Below are 15140 nucleotides of genomic sequence, written 5' to 3'. Positions count from 1 at the left end.
AATCCAAGATCACATCACCTCTCCCTGGAGGTGGAAAGGAGATTCTCAGCCCCATCTATTTTGTGAAGTTGGCAGGGTGTCATCTGTATCCACTCAGAAGAGAGGCTGGGAAGATAAGAAAGAAAGACACCCTAAACTCAGCAACTTCATAACATCTACCCACCCCCAAAGCCTGAAACTGTGTCAAGTCAAAAGACTCAGGGTCAAGCACTTACCATGAATTTTCTGACTGCAGTAAGTCCACAGACATTCTCTACCCCAGGCTGGAAGGTTGAGACCAAGTATTCAACCCGAGTGCTCACTGGAAACTGGGTGGAAGAGAGGAGAAAGGTAAGGAAAGGGAGAAAGTGGGCAGAGGGTTTGGGGGATGGACTGGCAGGCAGCGGAAGGAGTGAAGTCGTTACTGTTTCCAAATTAGGGGCCATAGACAGTCTTAAGAATGGGGCATTAGGGTCTCTGTGCTTTTCATAGGGGAGTTACATTCAAGCAATCAACAAGGTCCCTGTTACATCTTGAAAACACGATAGCAGAGGTATCAAGATGGTTGTGCCTCACAGCATTATTTTCAGTGGAGTGTTTCTAGGCATCTGGTGCTCTTTGTCCCTAATTCCTCTGCACCTTGATCTGAGAACACCTGCTCTCCCTGGCCTGGCCCTTCCCAGAGTGTGGCTCTTGCCAGGACAGGTTTGCCACTCTTCTGCACTGACGTCCAGGGATGAGCTGCTGCTTTTTGGCACCTGTTCCGCAACCTTGCCTGGCCTGTGTGTTTCAGTTTTTATTCTCAAAACAGAACAAATGGGCTCTTGGGGGTCCCGTATACTTGCAGGCCATCACAAAAATACTTTGCCTGAATTGGCCTACTTGAAATTAGTGGCAATCAAGACTGAGCCACTTACATTTCTGCAGAGACATGTAAACATCCTCCAATTTTCTTGGGAAATGAGCAAGGAAAAGAGTGATATACAATTGGAGGCTTTGGTGTAAGTGTGGAAAAGGTTGGTGGTGACTTCTGAGAATCAGTAAAGGCTGTTTTCAGGGAGATCATTGAAATTCGCCAGCCTTCTGGCTAGATGTGGCCTATGGCCATTGTTAGCTCTGATTGTGCTTGGCCTTATTTGTAGAGTAAGCGTGTGTGTAAGAGAAGTTCCAAGGGTAAGGAGGACTGGCTGAACAATTCCTTGAGGCTCTTGTGGGCGAGGTAGTGCTGAGGAATACGATGGGCTGGTCCTATATCTAGAAGAGATTGCTTAAAGATAGCAGACTTGGAGTGGAATCAGAAACATGGTAGGCCAGCAGCTCCAGCTCCTTATTCTCACATGGGAACACGTAAGAAACGACTATAGCTTATCTAAAATAATTATACAAAAGCTCTGGAAAAACAGTGAAAGGTCTGCAGAGACCAAACAAATGCCCAATTTAGAAAAAGTCATATTCAAAATGGTAGGAAATTTTAAGGTATTTTTTCTTACTCCCCCCCCCCCCATTCTCTCCTTAGAACAGTATAGTGCAGTATAAGGGGAGCAGTGGCTCAGCCACCAGTACCCCCCCTTGAACCCAGAGAAAATGAAGGCACATTTTTTTCTTTTTGCAAAGAGGAAAAGAGGGCTAAAACTTTTATTTTTTATTTATTTATTTTTTTGTCCGTCAGACTTTTTATTTTTTTTAATGTAATTTATTGTCAAATTGGCTAATGCACAGTGTGTACAATGTGCTCTTGGCTTCAGGAGTAGATTCCCATAATTCATCACTTACCAACAACACCCAGTGCTCATCTCAACAATTGCCCTCCTCAATCCCCATCACCCATTTCCCCCTGTCCCCTGAACCTCCCATCACCCTCAGTTTGTTCTCTGTACTTAAGAGTCTCTTATGGTTTTCTTCCCTCTCTCTTTGAAACTATTTTTTCCCTTTCCTTCCCCCATGGTTTTCTGTCAAGTTTCTCAAATTCCACATATGAGTGAAACATATGATATCTGTCTTTCTCTCACTGACTTATGTCACTTGACATAATACCCTCCAGTTCAATCCACGTTGCTGCAAACGGCAGGATTTCATTCTTTCTCATTTCCAAGTAGTATTCCATTGTATATATACACTACATCTTCTTTACCCATTCATCAGTTGATGGACATTTGGGCTCTTTCCATAATTTGGCTATTGAGTGGAGCAACATTTTAATCTGTCTGGAGGCTGCCTAAAGAGTTGGTCTCTGTTTTGCTTAAGTCAGAGCTCAGAAGGGGAAAGTGTTATAGTTCATGTTTCAGGCCAAGAAAGGCTGTTGAAAGCAGACCGGTTATAGTGAGCAAAAGCTGCCAAGGGACTACAGACCCGTGAAGGTCTGAGGCCTGAGATTACAGGTAGAGGAATACAACAGAACATAAAGTGCCTTGAGAAGAAGCAGGGGAGACACTCTTTGGGAAATTAAGGCATTTTAAAGTAGCTGTGAATACAGACTAAATAAACACACATGCGCGCGCGTGCACACACACACACACACACACACAGACCTGGGCAAGATGATGCATGCTCAGAAAACGCCTGAGAACCTAAGCCTTGTTTCACATCAGGCTGATTACAATCCTTGGGACATGCCTTGTTAGTGGAGATCTTCCCTTAAAGGGAGCCAGTTTGCAAGGACTATGAGAGGGGCAGTTTTTACAAATGTCCATGTTCAAACAAAGAATTACAGGGCATACAAATAAATAGTCAAACATGGCCCACTCAAGGGAATAAAACAAAGTGGTGGAAACTTCCCTGGAGAAACACAGACATAAGAAGGACTAAACAACAACTTAAAACAACAGTCTTAAATATGGCTAAAGAGCTTACAGAAGACATGAACAAAGAAACTAAAGGAAATCAGGAAAATGATACATGAACAAAATAAGAATACTAATAAAAATAGAGGTTATCAAAATAAATCCAGCAGAAATTATGAAAAATTTCATAATTCAATAATTACATTGAAATTATTCACTAGAGGTGTTCAGAGAACTTGAAGAGAGATCATTTGAAATTCTCGAGTCTGAGGAGACCCCCCCCCAAAAAAAGGAATAAAGAAATGTGAACAGAATCTAAGGACTTATAGAACACCATTATGCAGACCAGTATACGCATTCTGGGAGGAAAAAGAGAAAAGAGCAGAGAGAGTATTTGAAGAAATAATGGCTGAAAACTTCCTCAATTTGTATTTTTTAAATTTTTTAAAATGTTTTTATTTATTTCTGAGAGAGAGAAAGAGGCAGTGTGAGCAGGGGAGGGTCAGAGAGAGAGGGAGATACAGAATCAAGCAGGCTCCAGGCTCTGAGCTGGCTGTCAGTACAGAGCCTGATGCGGGGCTTGACCCCGTGAACTGTGAGATCATGACCTGAGCCAAAGCTGGACACTTAACCGACTGAGCCACCCAGGCGCCCTGAAAACTTTCTCAATTTGAAGAAAAGATATGGATCTACAAATCCAAGAAGCTCAGTGAACTCCCAGTAGGATACATCCAAAGAGACACACACAAAGACATATTATACTCAACCTGTTGAAAGTCAAAGACAAAATTTTAAAAGCAGCAATATTAAAAGAACTCATTACTGTACAAAGCTGCCTTTAAGAGATTACCAGTAGATTTCTCAGCAGAAACCTTGTAGTCCAGAAGGGATGGGGTAATATATTTAAAGTGCTAAGAAAAAAAAAAACAACCAACAACAACCCACAAAACTCATCAACTGAGAATACTATAGCTAGCAAAACTGTCCTTCAGAAATGAAGGAGAAACTAAAACATCCCCAGATAAACCAAAGCTGAAGGAGTTCATTACCGGGAGGCCTGCCCTGCAAGAAACGGAGCAATGCTAGACAGTAACTCAAAGTCATATGAAATAAAGACCTCTGGTACAGATATAAAACCACTATTATTGTAACTTTGGTTTGTAACTCCACTGTTTTTTATAAGATTTAAAAACCAAATGCATAAAAATAATTACAAATCCATGTTAATGGGTACAAAATATATCAAAATGCAGTTTATGACATCAGTAACATAAAATGGGAGATGGCAGGGCTATACAGGAGCAGAGTTTTTATGTATGAGCTAAGTCAAGTTGGTGCCAATTTAAAATAGATTATTAAAAAGATTGTTATAACTTTAGAATGTTACATGCAATCCCTATGACAACTACAAAGAAAATATCTCCAGAATATACACAAGTAAAAATGTGTCACTACAAAAAATCAACTGAACACAAATGAAAGTAGTAATGGAAGAAATGAGGGACCAAAAACCCTGTAACAAAACAAATAACAAAATGGCTAAAAAAGTCCTCCCCTGATAGTCATTACTTTAAATGTAAATGGATTAAACTTTCAACCAAAAGACATAGGTTGGCAAAATGGGGGGGGGGGACCCAAACCCAGGATTCAATTATATGACACATATGAGACTGTCTTTAGATCTAAGGACATGATATGCTTGCTTCGGCAGCACATATACTAAAATTAGGTCTAAGGGCATGCATAGGTTGGAAGTGAAAAAAGATATCGATCGAAATAACAATGAAAAGAGAGTGGGTTGGCTCTACCAGCATCATAAAAAATAGACTTTAAGTCAAAAACTGTTACAAGAACCAAATAAGGAGAGTATATACTGAAGAAAGGGTCATGAAGAAATACAAAATTTGAATAGTTCTATAACTATTGAGCAAATTGAATCAGGAATAAAATTATCTCCCGGGGTGCCTGGGTAGCTCAGCTGGTTAAGCATCTGACTCTTGATTTCAGCTCAAGTCATGATCTCATGGTTTGTGGGATTGAGCCCCACATCAGGCTCTGTGCTGTCAGTGAGGAGCCTGCTTGGGATTCTCTCTCACTCCCTCTCTCTCTCAAAAATGAAATAAACATTTTTTAAATTCTCTCCATAAAATTCTGTGACTAGATGGCTTTGCTAGTGACTCTACTTGGTATTTCACTAATGTAACATAACAAAGGCCATAAATGAAAAGCCCGCAGCTAGCACATACTCAATGGTAAATGACCTAAAAGGAATTTCCTCTAAGATCAGGAATAAGACAAGGATGCCAGCTTTGCCAGTTCTATTCAACACAATATTAAAAGTTCTAGCCAGAAATGAGAAACAATGAACTCTGGCCTCGTGTAGCAACATGGATGGACCTGGAGGGTGTTATGCTGAGCGAAATAAGTCAGGCAGAGAAGGACAGATACCATATGTTTGCACGTATAGGAGGATTAGGAGGAAGCTAATGGAGGACCATAAGGGAGAAGAAGGGGAAAAATAGTTGGGGAAAGGGAGGGAGGCAAACCATAAGAGACTCTTGAATGCTGACAAAAACTGAAGACTGATGGATGTGTGGAGGAGGAGGGATGGGCATGGAGGAGGGCACTTGTGGGGATGAGCACTGGGTGTTATGTGGAAACTAATTTGACAATAAACTATTTGTAAAAATAAATAAATAAAAATAAAAATCACATCTGTTGAAAAAAAAAGTTCTAGCCGAGCAATTACGCAAGAAAAACAAATAAAAAGCATAGAAATTGGAAAAGAAGAAGTAAAATTATCTGTTGGCAGATGACAGGACCTTAGAGACCACACATAGAGAAAACAAACAAACAAAAAGTCCCAGAAAAACCTTTCAAAACTAATAAATGAACTCATCAAAGTAGCAGGATACAAAAATCAAATTGCAAAAATCAGTTGCATTTCTTACACTGACAAAGAACTATCTGAAAGGGGGATTTTAAAAAATTCTATGGATAATAGAATCAAAAAGAATAAAATAATTGGGAATAAACTTAACCACAATGAAAAGTATAAAACATGGCTGAGAGAAATAAAAGTCTAGGCCAATAGATGGCCTATGTCCATGGACTAGAAGATTTAATATCATAAAGATGTCAATACTACCCCGAGCTGGCTACAGAGGCAATGCAATCCTTATGATTTTTTTTGCAGAAAATTAAAAATCCACCCTAAAATTCACATGGGATCTCAAGAGACTAAATAGCCAAAACAATCTTGAAAAGAAGTCCAAAGTTGGAGGACTCACATTCTCTGATTTCAAAAATTACTATAAAGCTACAGTAACCAAATATTAAGATATTGGCATAAAGGCAGACATATAAACCAGTGGAAGAAAATAAAGAGCTCAGAAATAAGCCCTCACATATCTGGTCAAATGATTTCAACAAAGATTATTCAATGGAGAAAAAACAGGCCTTTCAACAAATGGTGTTGGGAAAACTGCGTATCCACATGAAAGAGAATGTAGTTGGATCCTTCCCTTACACCACATACAGAAATCAATTCAAAATGGATCAAAAACCTAGATGTAAGACTTAAAATGGTAAAACCCTTAGAAGAAAACATAGGAGAAAAACTTCACGACATTGGATTTAGCAATGATTTCTTGGATAGGACACCAAAATTGTAAGCAGCAAAAGAAAAAAATAGATAAATTGGATTTCATCAAAACTGAAGTCTTTTATGCATCAAAGAACACTATCAACAGAGTGAAAACGTAAGCTATGCAACAGGAAAATATGTTTGCAAATCTTACATATGATAAAGGATTAATATCCAAAATATATAAAGAATTCCTAAAATTCAACAACAGAAAAGCAAACGAACAATTAAAAATGGGAAAAAAAAGGAATAGATATTCCTCCGAGTTATGCAAATGGCCAATAAGCACATGAAAAGATACTCAACATCGCTGGTCGTTTGGGAAAAGCAAATCAAAACCATGAGATGCCACTCCACACCCATTAGGATGGCTAATATAAAAAAAAGAAAGAAAGAAAAAGAAAATAATAAATGTTGGTATGGATGTAGTGAAACCAGAACCCTTGTACATTGCTAGTGGGAAGGTAAAACAGTGCAGCTGCTATGGGAGACAGTATGGCAGTTGCTAAAAACAGTACACATAGAACGACCATATGGCCTGTCAGCTCCAGTTCTGGGTTTAGAACCAGAAGAGCTCAAAGCAGGATCTGGAAGAGAGAAGTTCGTACATCTATGTGCAAAGCAGCATTATTCAGAGCAACCTAAAGGTAGGAAGGATAAGCAAGAGGTAGGATATACATACAATGGAATAGTATTCAGCCTTGAAAAGGAAGACAATTCTCACACGTGCTATCCAATGTTGACGAACCTCGAAGACACTATGCTAAGTGAAATAATCCAGGCCCCAAAGGACAGAGACTGTAGGCTTCCGCTTGTATGGGCTCCCTAGAGGAGTCAAATTCATAGAGACTGAAAGTAGAATGGGGTGGGGGGGTGCCAGAGGCTGGGAGGAGAGAGCTGTTTAATGTGTTCAGAGTTTCCATTTGAGAAGATGAAGACGTTCTGGAGACGGATGGTGGTAATGGCTGTACGACCATTTCGATGTACTTAATGCTCCTGAACCGTATATGTAAAAATGGTTGAAATGGTACATTTTGTTATGTATATTTTACCACAATAAATTTTTTAAGAAATGAACCAGGAAACGTAAGATAATAAGGGGGAAAGAGTGGAACTGGGAAGAGTGAGGAAAACAAAGAAGACAGGAAGGAGGGGGAGAGAGGACACGGGGAACAGGTGCGGACCATGACAGGTGGTCAGGGGACCCAAGGAACAGCTTTCCTGAGCTGTGGGTCCTGGGCGGTGGACCGGTGCACGGTGGCGGACGTGCCCACGCATGCTCCTTTCCAAGCTCGGGGAGGGAGGGGGCGAAACGAAGCCTGCACTGCTTGGGCTGCCGCCCTGGGCTCCGAGTTTACCATTCCTCTGCTCTCCCGTAGCCCAGGAGGGGAGGGGCGGCTGCAGAAGCGTGAGAAGGTGCATCACAGAAACGACCCTGAATGTTTTGTCTTTTTCAGTTCACCAAAGCCACTGAGGAAACACCTCAGTCCATTTACAGAAAGGAGTATGTCCCCTTCCCGGGCCACAGACCCGACCAGGTCTCCAGGTGGTACGGCAAGAGGAGAGTGGAGGTAAGGAGGGGGGGGTGGGGAGTGGGGGCCCCACACTCAGGCCTGGGCTCAGGAGACACCACCTCCTTCGAGGCTAAGTTCCCTCTGGGAGACACGGGAGCAGTCTCGTGGGCACCTTCCCCCCCCTGGGGGCCACAGAGGGCGTTCACCTTTATTTACAACCTGCCAACTCTCAAGCTGGCAGCGTTTCCCCCTGCCCCGTACCCCAGCGCGTTCCTGTATCATTTTCCCATTCCTCCACAATTTCCCAACAGGAGGTAGGCAAAAGATAAATACTGATTTAGGTGAACGAACGTAGTGAGGAATCAGGTGAGGTCCTCCAAAAACAAGTAGCGATGATGCTTGAAAGGCCGTGTTTTGAATATCTATGCCCCAACTTCCCGTTCTTTTGTATAAAATCAAGGGCCATTCTGGCCTCTCCCACTCATTGAGAGCTTGTGTGCTTAGTCGTTTTGTGTCGCAGGCCTCCAGAGCAGGAAGCTGGCCACTGCATCCTCAGGATGCGTCCCCCACCATGACCCAACTAACCCTTACCTGCCTAAGCTCAGGGTGGGGGCACAGAGTGAGGGGTGGACATTGTCAGAAGGGGAGCATTTCAGAGCTGGAAGGGATCTGAGAGATTGTTCAGCTCAGCACCCTCCTTTTCAGATAAAAAGGTGCCCCAGCTGCAATCAATCAACGGTTTATCCAAAAGTGTGTAGCTGGTTCGTAAAGGGACAAGGCGGGTGGTTGATCTGTAAATCAAGCAAGAGGTATCCTCATATCCCTTTTCATTATCTGCTGGAGTTAACTCTTTGTCTTCTGCATTTTGGGGTCCATCTCAGTATAAACAGCACCAAATTTTCAGCACTGTGTTGGCATCACTGGGCTGTGTTGGCATCCCTGGACCATCTTGGCATCTTTGTACTGCACTGACTTTCCTGGAGCGCACTGCCATCCACAGACCCAGATGATGGTCTGGAGCTGCTAATCTTTCCCATTAGTGTGCACTGAAGACACCAATGCATGTTAATATAAGGAAGTTAAAATAAGAACCCATGATCTGGGGCTCCTGGTCCCCACTCATCCATATATAGGAGGTACTTAGCCTAGTTCTCAATATACATTAGGTGTCCTCTCTTAAAGACTTTTGGACTCATTACAAACCCTGATGAGGAGATAACCACACACACACACACATACACACACACACACACACAATCTGTTTAAAATTAGGAAGCCCCCTGCCCACATATACACAAAATAGAACCAAGTAATCAGATATTCGTTTCTAAGGACTCTGTTCAAATATCTGTGTGCCAGGGACCCTGGACATCGCCCTGCTTTCGAGCAGCTGCTTCAATCCATCAGCTGTTCCGTGGATTTCATTCTGCACCTCCTCTTGGGACAGCCATCTCCCATCCCCCCACTTCACCCCTCTCCCTTCAATCAAATGATGATCTGCCCTTCAAATTGACTTTGGATAGATGGGGTTAGCCTCCCCCAGGGAAGACCCCTTCCTGAGCTTTGCCCCTAGACAGGTATATTCACCAAATTTTCTACGTTCTGTATTTTATTTTATTATTTTTTAAAAGTTTATTTATTTTTGAGAGAGAGAGAGCGAGTATGGGAAGGGCAGAGAGGAAGAGAGAGAGAATCCCGAGCAGACAATCTGCATTGTCAGTGCAGAGCTTGATGCGGGGCTGGAACTCACAAATCGTGAGATCATGACCTGAGCCCAAACCAAGAGTGGGATGTTACTTAACGAACTGAGCCACCCAGGCGCCTCCTATGTTTGTTTGTTTTCTTAGATGGTGTGACATCTTAGGGGCCTTTGCTGATCCTGGAGAGACTGCCCTCCCAGGGCTAGCTAATTCTTAGAGATAGTACACAGCCTGCCTGTAAACAAGCCTTCAGGATACAGAGCAACCAAGCCCAGAGCCCGTACCCCAAACACCTCTATCTAACACTCTATGCCAAGCCAGTATCCCTTTGCCCCAAATCACGCCGGGGCCAGGCACCACCAACAGCAGGCACCCCTACAGCCCAGAGCCTGCTGAAATCATTCACTCTGTAATCCTCAACTCAAACTTGCCTATCCTGCCTCACCTGTTCGTTCCCTTGGAAACTTGGAAACCACATGGACAACCTGGGCCACGCTCTTTCTCTTCTCCTTCTGTGGCCGTGGGCGTTTCCCTATGTGGCCCCATGTGGTGTGATGTGCCTTTCAGAATCGCTTCTTTCAAAGGCCATTGTCTCTGTCACCTGACCATACCTGATCAAATCAAAACTCCTAGGCGTGTAATCCAGACAGCCCGGCCGCACCCCAAACCAAGAGGAGCTTTTCTCCTTTCCCTGCCATGATGCCTGCCCAGCCCTTCCCTTGGCTCATGGGAACCCCTCCAGTTTGCCTTCCCTGGCACTGGAAATGTACTCTGGGCACCCAGTGACGCAGATCTTGGGAACCCTTGCTTAATGTCTGTGCCTGTCCCCTCATCTCCCTTCGGTATTGTGATCTGACTTATTTATGGAACCACCACTTGAAATATTACGTGCAGTTGGTATTTTCCAGACCATAGCAGACACAGACCTCCCTGTCTGGTCCAGACAAGAGAACAGGCATGGAAATCCACATTATCGTCCACTGTAAATCAGCCCAGTCCTCCAAAATTCCCTTGCGGGGCCAAGAGGGTTTTCTTAGGAAAAGGACGGAGGCAGGCATACATCCCACAATAAGGAGCGCATGGCTTTCTTACTCTTGTAAATAACCGCCACCAAAGAAATCACTCCCCAAGTTTCCAGCTGAGGGAGCCATAAAGCCTTTGCAGGAGAAGGCAATTTATGGGGCATCCTCTGACTCTTCCCATAGTAACGGATGGAAATACCAAAGTGCATGTGTCAGGCTCTGTAGTCAAGGTCTTTCTTTTGCCATGGAAATTGGCACTTGGATGGATGAGACTTGAGACAAATCAGAGGGTGGAATTTCAGATGACAAGGGCAGCCCTGAGATGGATCTGACTCTTCCCATGCAGCTGGATGTCCTGACTTTCATTTTAATGTGACCCCACTGCCCATTCGAGGGATGAATTGACTTGGCATGGGTTGGGGGCCCTCAGACGGAGAACGGACTGCAGCCAAGACGGAATGTGTGTGTGAAGGTGAGCTGGGTCCGGGCAGGCCTGACAACTGCGTCTCCCATTTGGTGGCCCTGAGGGCTCAGGCTGCAAACCCTCACCACCAGCCCGTGGAGGTCTCCTCGCTGTCAGCACCACGTGCCTCGGTGGCAGCAGTCTCTGCCTCCATCCACTGCCACGTGGATGCCTTGCTCTGACCAGTGACTCACCCACTGTGTCTGTCCCTCCAGGGCCTCCCGTACAAACACCTGATCACACACCACCAGGAGCCCTCACACCACCATCTGATTAGCACATACGACGACCATTACAGCCGGCATAATTACAACCCTGGCCTGCCCCCACGTCGCACCTGGAGTCGACACAAGTTGCTGTGGCTCCCGGAGAAAGCGGACTTCCCCCTTCTTGGTATTTGTGTAATTCAGGATTTCCCCCTGGGTGGGCTGTGAGGGGTCCACAGCCGCGTAGGGCTGAGGTGTGCCGGCTGCCGGCTGAAAGACCTGCATGGAGGGCATCAGAACGACCTGAGAGAGGGGGAATCCCATTCCTCCCCCCACCCTGGGCTACTGCCTGCCCTTGCCCCTTGACACAGAGGTGACTTTGGCTGAGTGATGGAGCCCTCACCTGTGCACACCACGGCAGCATGTTTACCTGAGCACGCGTGTCAGGAACAGCATCGCTGCACATTGAGAGCAGGCAACTGTGCTAAACGTGACTGTTACTTCCCAGGGACCCTGCCCCGTGGCAGCACCTGAGGACACAGGAGTGACAAACAGCAGAGAAATTCCTGCCCTTGGGGAGTCGGCATTCCAATGGGTCTCAGATAAGACACCATGCATGCATAAGATAACTGAAGGTCTAGTAAATTAGGTAATTTAGCACAGGGATATGTGACCTGAAGAAAACTCATGGGTAAGGAACAGAAAATGAGGCAGGTATTTGTGCATTTCCTTTGGGTGGAATGTTGAGGGAGAGAGAGCTGAGCGGAGAAGGAGGGAGCCATACAGGAATTGGGAGGGAGTGCATTCCAGGGGAGGGAATAGCAAGTGAAAAATCTCCAGAGCAGGAGTACAGGAAGACCACATAAGGGCTCAGAGGCCACAATGAGGAGTGTGGGTTGGGTCCTTCCAGAGGAAATGGACTTTGAAGTGATTTTTGCAAGAGAGGGCCTTGATCTGATTTACATTTCAAGCTACCCTTTTTGTTTGCACCCTGTGTTTGGTAATCCCACCCTTCGATGCAAAGGGGCCTAGGTCAGATGGTGGGCTGCATGCCGGTCTGCGACTTTGGCAAGAGTTTGCCCTTGACATCAGTCTTCACAGCCTGCGCTGCTCGCTCCTCTGCTGGGGTGGGGCAGTTCCTTAACCAGTCACAGGCTGACCTTTCCAAGGCCCATGTACCAGAGCCTGGTCCCTCCCCAGGACACAGGGGGTTGGCCTCCCGCAAGCCCTTCTTCCCTCCGGAACCCCCTCAGCCTCGGTCCGGGAAGCCCCCCGGGCCCCCCGCTGCACTGTGCCCTGGCCAGTCCACGCTAGACCCCGGTTTCTCTTGCAGCTCCCCCTACAAACTATGGGCTCTATGAACAGCTGAAGCGGACGTGGCTCGCACCCAAGGCTGCCCCGAGGGAGAGCATTTACACTTCGTCCTACCCGAGACCACCGCTGTGTGCGATGTCCCGGCGGGAGCATGCCATCCCCGTCCCTCCCCCTCGCCTGCACCCTGTGCCGCGCTTCTGAGAACTGCCACGCCACGGGCTATGCAGGCGGAACCAACCGGAGCCCCAAAGTATCATTGGACCTGCCAGGCCGCAGGCGGCTGCAGATGCACCCAGAGTGTTAAATCCGGCCCAGCTGAGGGGCCCTTAGAATCATGGTCAGTGTTTTATAGTCCCCACTCGTCCTCCAAACCCTCAGGCTCCTTTGTTGCCATCCCAGAATTAAAGCTCTTTGACACAATGGAATTCTGCAGAATGTTAGAAAGACTCTTAAGTTCCTCGCCCTCCTTTCACGTGAGGGGAAACTGAGGCCCAGAGAGGGAACATGATTCCTGCAGGTTTTCACCGCCTGGTACATACCCTCCAAGAGCGTCGGGTCCATGGAGAAGGGGATCGACCACGAGACCCGCTGAAGAACTCCATGGAAGCGTCGAATGNCTCGGGCTGCACAGTAGCCTCAGTTCCAGGAAAAGCCTCAGATTGCTCAAGGCTGAAGCCACCCTCGGACCACCCGCAGCTCAGCCAATCAAAAGAAGTTAAAAACATTCCTGTGGTCTGAGTCGGGGACTGAGGATTATGGATAGTTACTTTGTAAAACTAGCTAATCACCCACCGCTTGCCTAAAACCCCATGTGGGCCCTTTGAACTCACCTCATAATTGGTCATTTTCAAAGGATTCTCAANTGGAGGTCCACCACGTTGTCGCCTCCACAGGGGCTCCGAGGAAGGGAAGACACACAGCATCTCCCCTCCACCTCCAAGCTCTCAAATCTTTTCCAGAGTTTGAGGATGGGGAATTTTTTTGTTTATTTGTATTTGAGAGAGAGGGGGAGAGCATGTGAACGAGGGGAGGGGGCAGAAAGAGAGAGACACACACACACACACAGAATCTGAAGCAGACTCCAGGCTCCCAGCTATCAGCACAGAGCTCGACATGGGGCTGGAACTTATGAACTGCAAGATCATGACCTGAGCCGAAGTCGGATGCTTAACTGACTGAGCTACCCAGGTGCCCTGGAGAAGGGGAATTTTTCAGTGAGTGTTTTAGAATAAGAATGAACCCCCTAACAGAAGGACAGGGTGCTGTCTTGGCTCAGGGACTCGGTGCTGTCCCTGCCCAGGATGAAGTCCTCGGAGGCACGTTCAGCCACCTGGTGTGGAGTCCAGAGTGGCCGGCCTTCCTCCATCCTCTCTGGCTGACGTGGTTGGATGGTTACAGCCTGTTTTCTGTGCAGGGCCTTCCCTGCCTTAGGGCTCCACCCTGATTATCTGCCTCCATTACTGTAGGCTCTGTGCTCCGCATATAGCTGGTGCTGAATCGTCCTTGGCTGGATGGACGAATGAACTGTTGTCTCTTTGGGGGTTCCTCTCTGGACCCACTCATATGACCCAGTCCGGTTCCCCACTTTGAGTCTCCATGTAGCTGCCTTCCCAAACTCCTGTCCCCAGGGCGGACCTCCATCCAGACGCCAACCCATTTGATGCCCAAAGACTCCCATTCTTCCCAGATCTTGGCTTCTCCCCCTTCTTTTTTTTTTTTTTTAAGTTATTTGTTTTTGACAATGAGAGTGAGAGAGGGAGGGAGAGGCAGAGAGAGAAAGAGAGGAAGAATCCCAAGCAGGCTCTGAGCATAGAGCCTGACCCAGGGCTTGAACCCACAAACCGTGAAATCATGACCTGAGATGAAATCAAGAGTCAGAAGCTTAACTGATGGAGCCACCCAGGCCCCCCTCTCACTTCTGACTCAGAGATAAGTGAGCCCGCCTAGAATCCTTCTGCCAGCATGACAGAGGGAGTCACCTCCCTGGTCCTCCATCCTTTAGAACCGTCTGTCTGTGGTGGTGTATCAGTGCAATTCTGAGGCTCTGCTGCTCCATCTCACATCTGCTATGACAAACAGTTGTTTTCTCTGCTTTGGAGAAAAAGGGATGTGTAGAAGTATTTTTGGTGATGCTTTCCCTTACATTTTTGGCACTTGCTACCACATTCTAGCAAATAATCAAGGAAAAAAAAAAAGCTGGGGAAAGAAAACCGCGTTAATATTTATTCTGGGTTGAAGGCCCAGGATCTGAGCCTCATGAAATGATCCCATTGCCTTGTCACCACCACATCTATGATACATGGCCCCAGTAGGGATTATAAATGTCATTTCTGTTTACAGAGAGGGAACAGACAATAAAGATTAACTGCCTGGTCTGAAGTTGCACAGGGAATGAGTCCCAGGCAGGCTGGTCACAGAGCAGCTTAGCCCTTGTGCAAAGCTGTCTTTTCAAAGAAATGGCAGCAGAAACCCTTGAGACCAGATGGGCATGTCCGTCTGCCCTGTGCTTGGCTCAG

The 15140-nt window shown here is 46.1% G+C and overlaps 1 protein-coding gene across 1 annotated transcript; it reads left to right on the top strand.

Annotated features, from left to right (window-relative positions):
* Positions 1–7: 7 nt before the first annotated feature.
* CFAP107 (cilia and flagella associated protein 107) lies at positions 8–13049 on the top strand. The gene is made up of 4 exons (XM_077775819.1): positions 8–330; positions 7863–7976; positions 11320–11497; positions 12644–13049. Exons 1-4 carry the CDS (start codon positions 217–219, stop codon positions 12823–12825), a joined length of 588 nt encoding a protein of 195 aa, XP_077631945.1. The 5' UTR covers positions 8–216; the 3' UTR covers positions 12826–13049.
* The last annotated feature ends 2091 nt before the right edge of the window (positions 13050–15140 follow it).

The sequence above is a fragment of the Crocuta crocuta genome, unplaced genomic scaffold (assembly GCF_008692635.1).
Source record: "Crocuta crocuta isolate KB4526 unplaced genomic scaffold, BGI_CrCroc_1.0 scaffold127, whole genome shotgun sequence".
Classification (NCBI taxonomy): Eukaryota; Metazoa; Chordata; class Mammalia; order Carnivora; family Hyaenidae; genus Crocuta; species Crocuta crocuta.
This window is presented reverse-complemented; position numbering and strand designations above follow the sequence as displayed.

What these genes read in the sequence shown, in the direction of transcription:
- CFAP107 (XM_077775819.1), top strand. Translation starts at nt 217, where the DNA reads ATGAATTTTCTGACTGCAGTAAGTCCACAGACATTCTCTACCCCAGGC. An exon ending in ACGGCAAGAGGAGAGTGGAG is followed by an intron (nt 7,977 to 11,319) that starts GTAAGGAGGGGG and finishes CTGTCCCTCCAG; the next exon opens with GGCCTCCCGTACAAACACCT. An exon ending in AGCGGACTTCCCCCTTCTTG is followed by an intron (nt 11,498 to 12,643) that starts GTATTTGTGTAA and finishes TTTCTCTTGCAG; the next exon opens with CTCCCCCTACAAACTATGGG.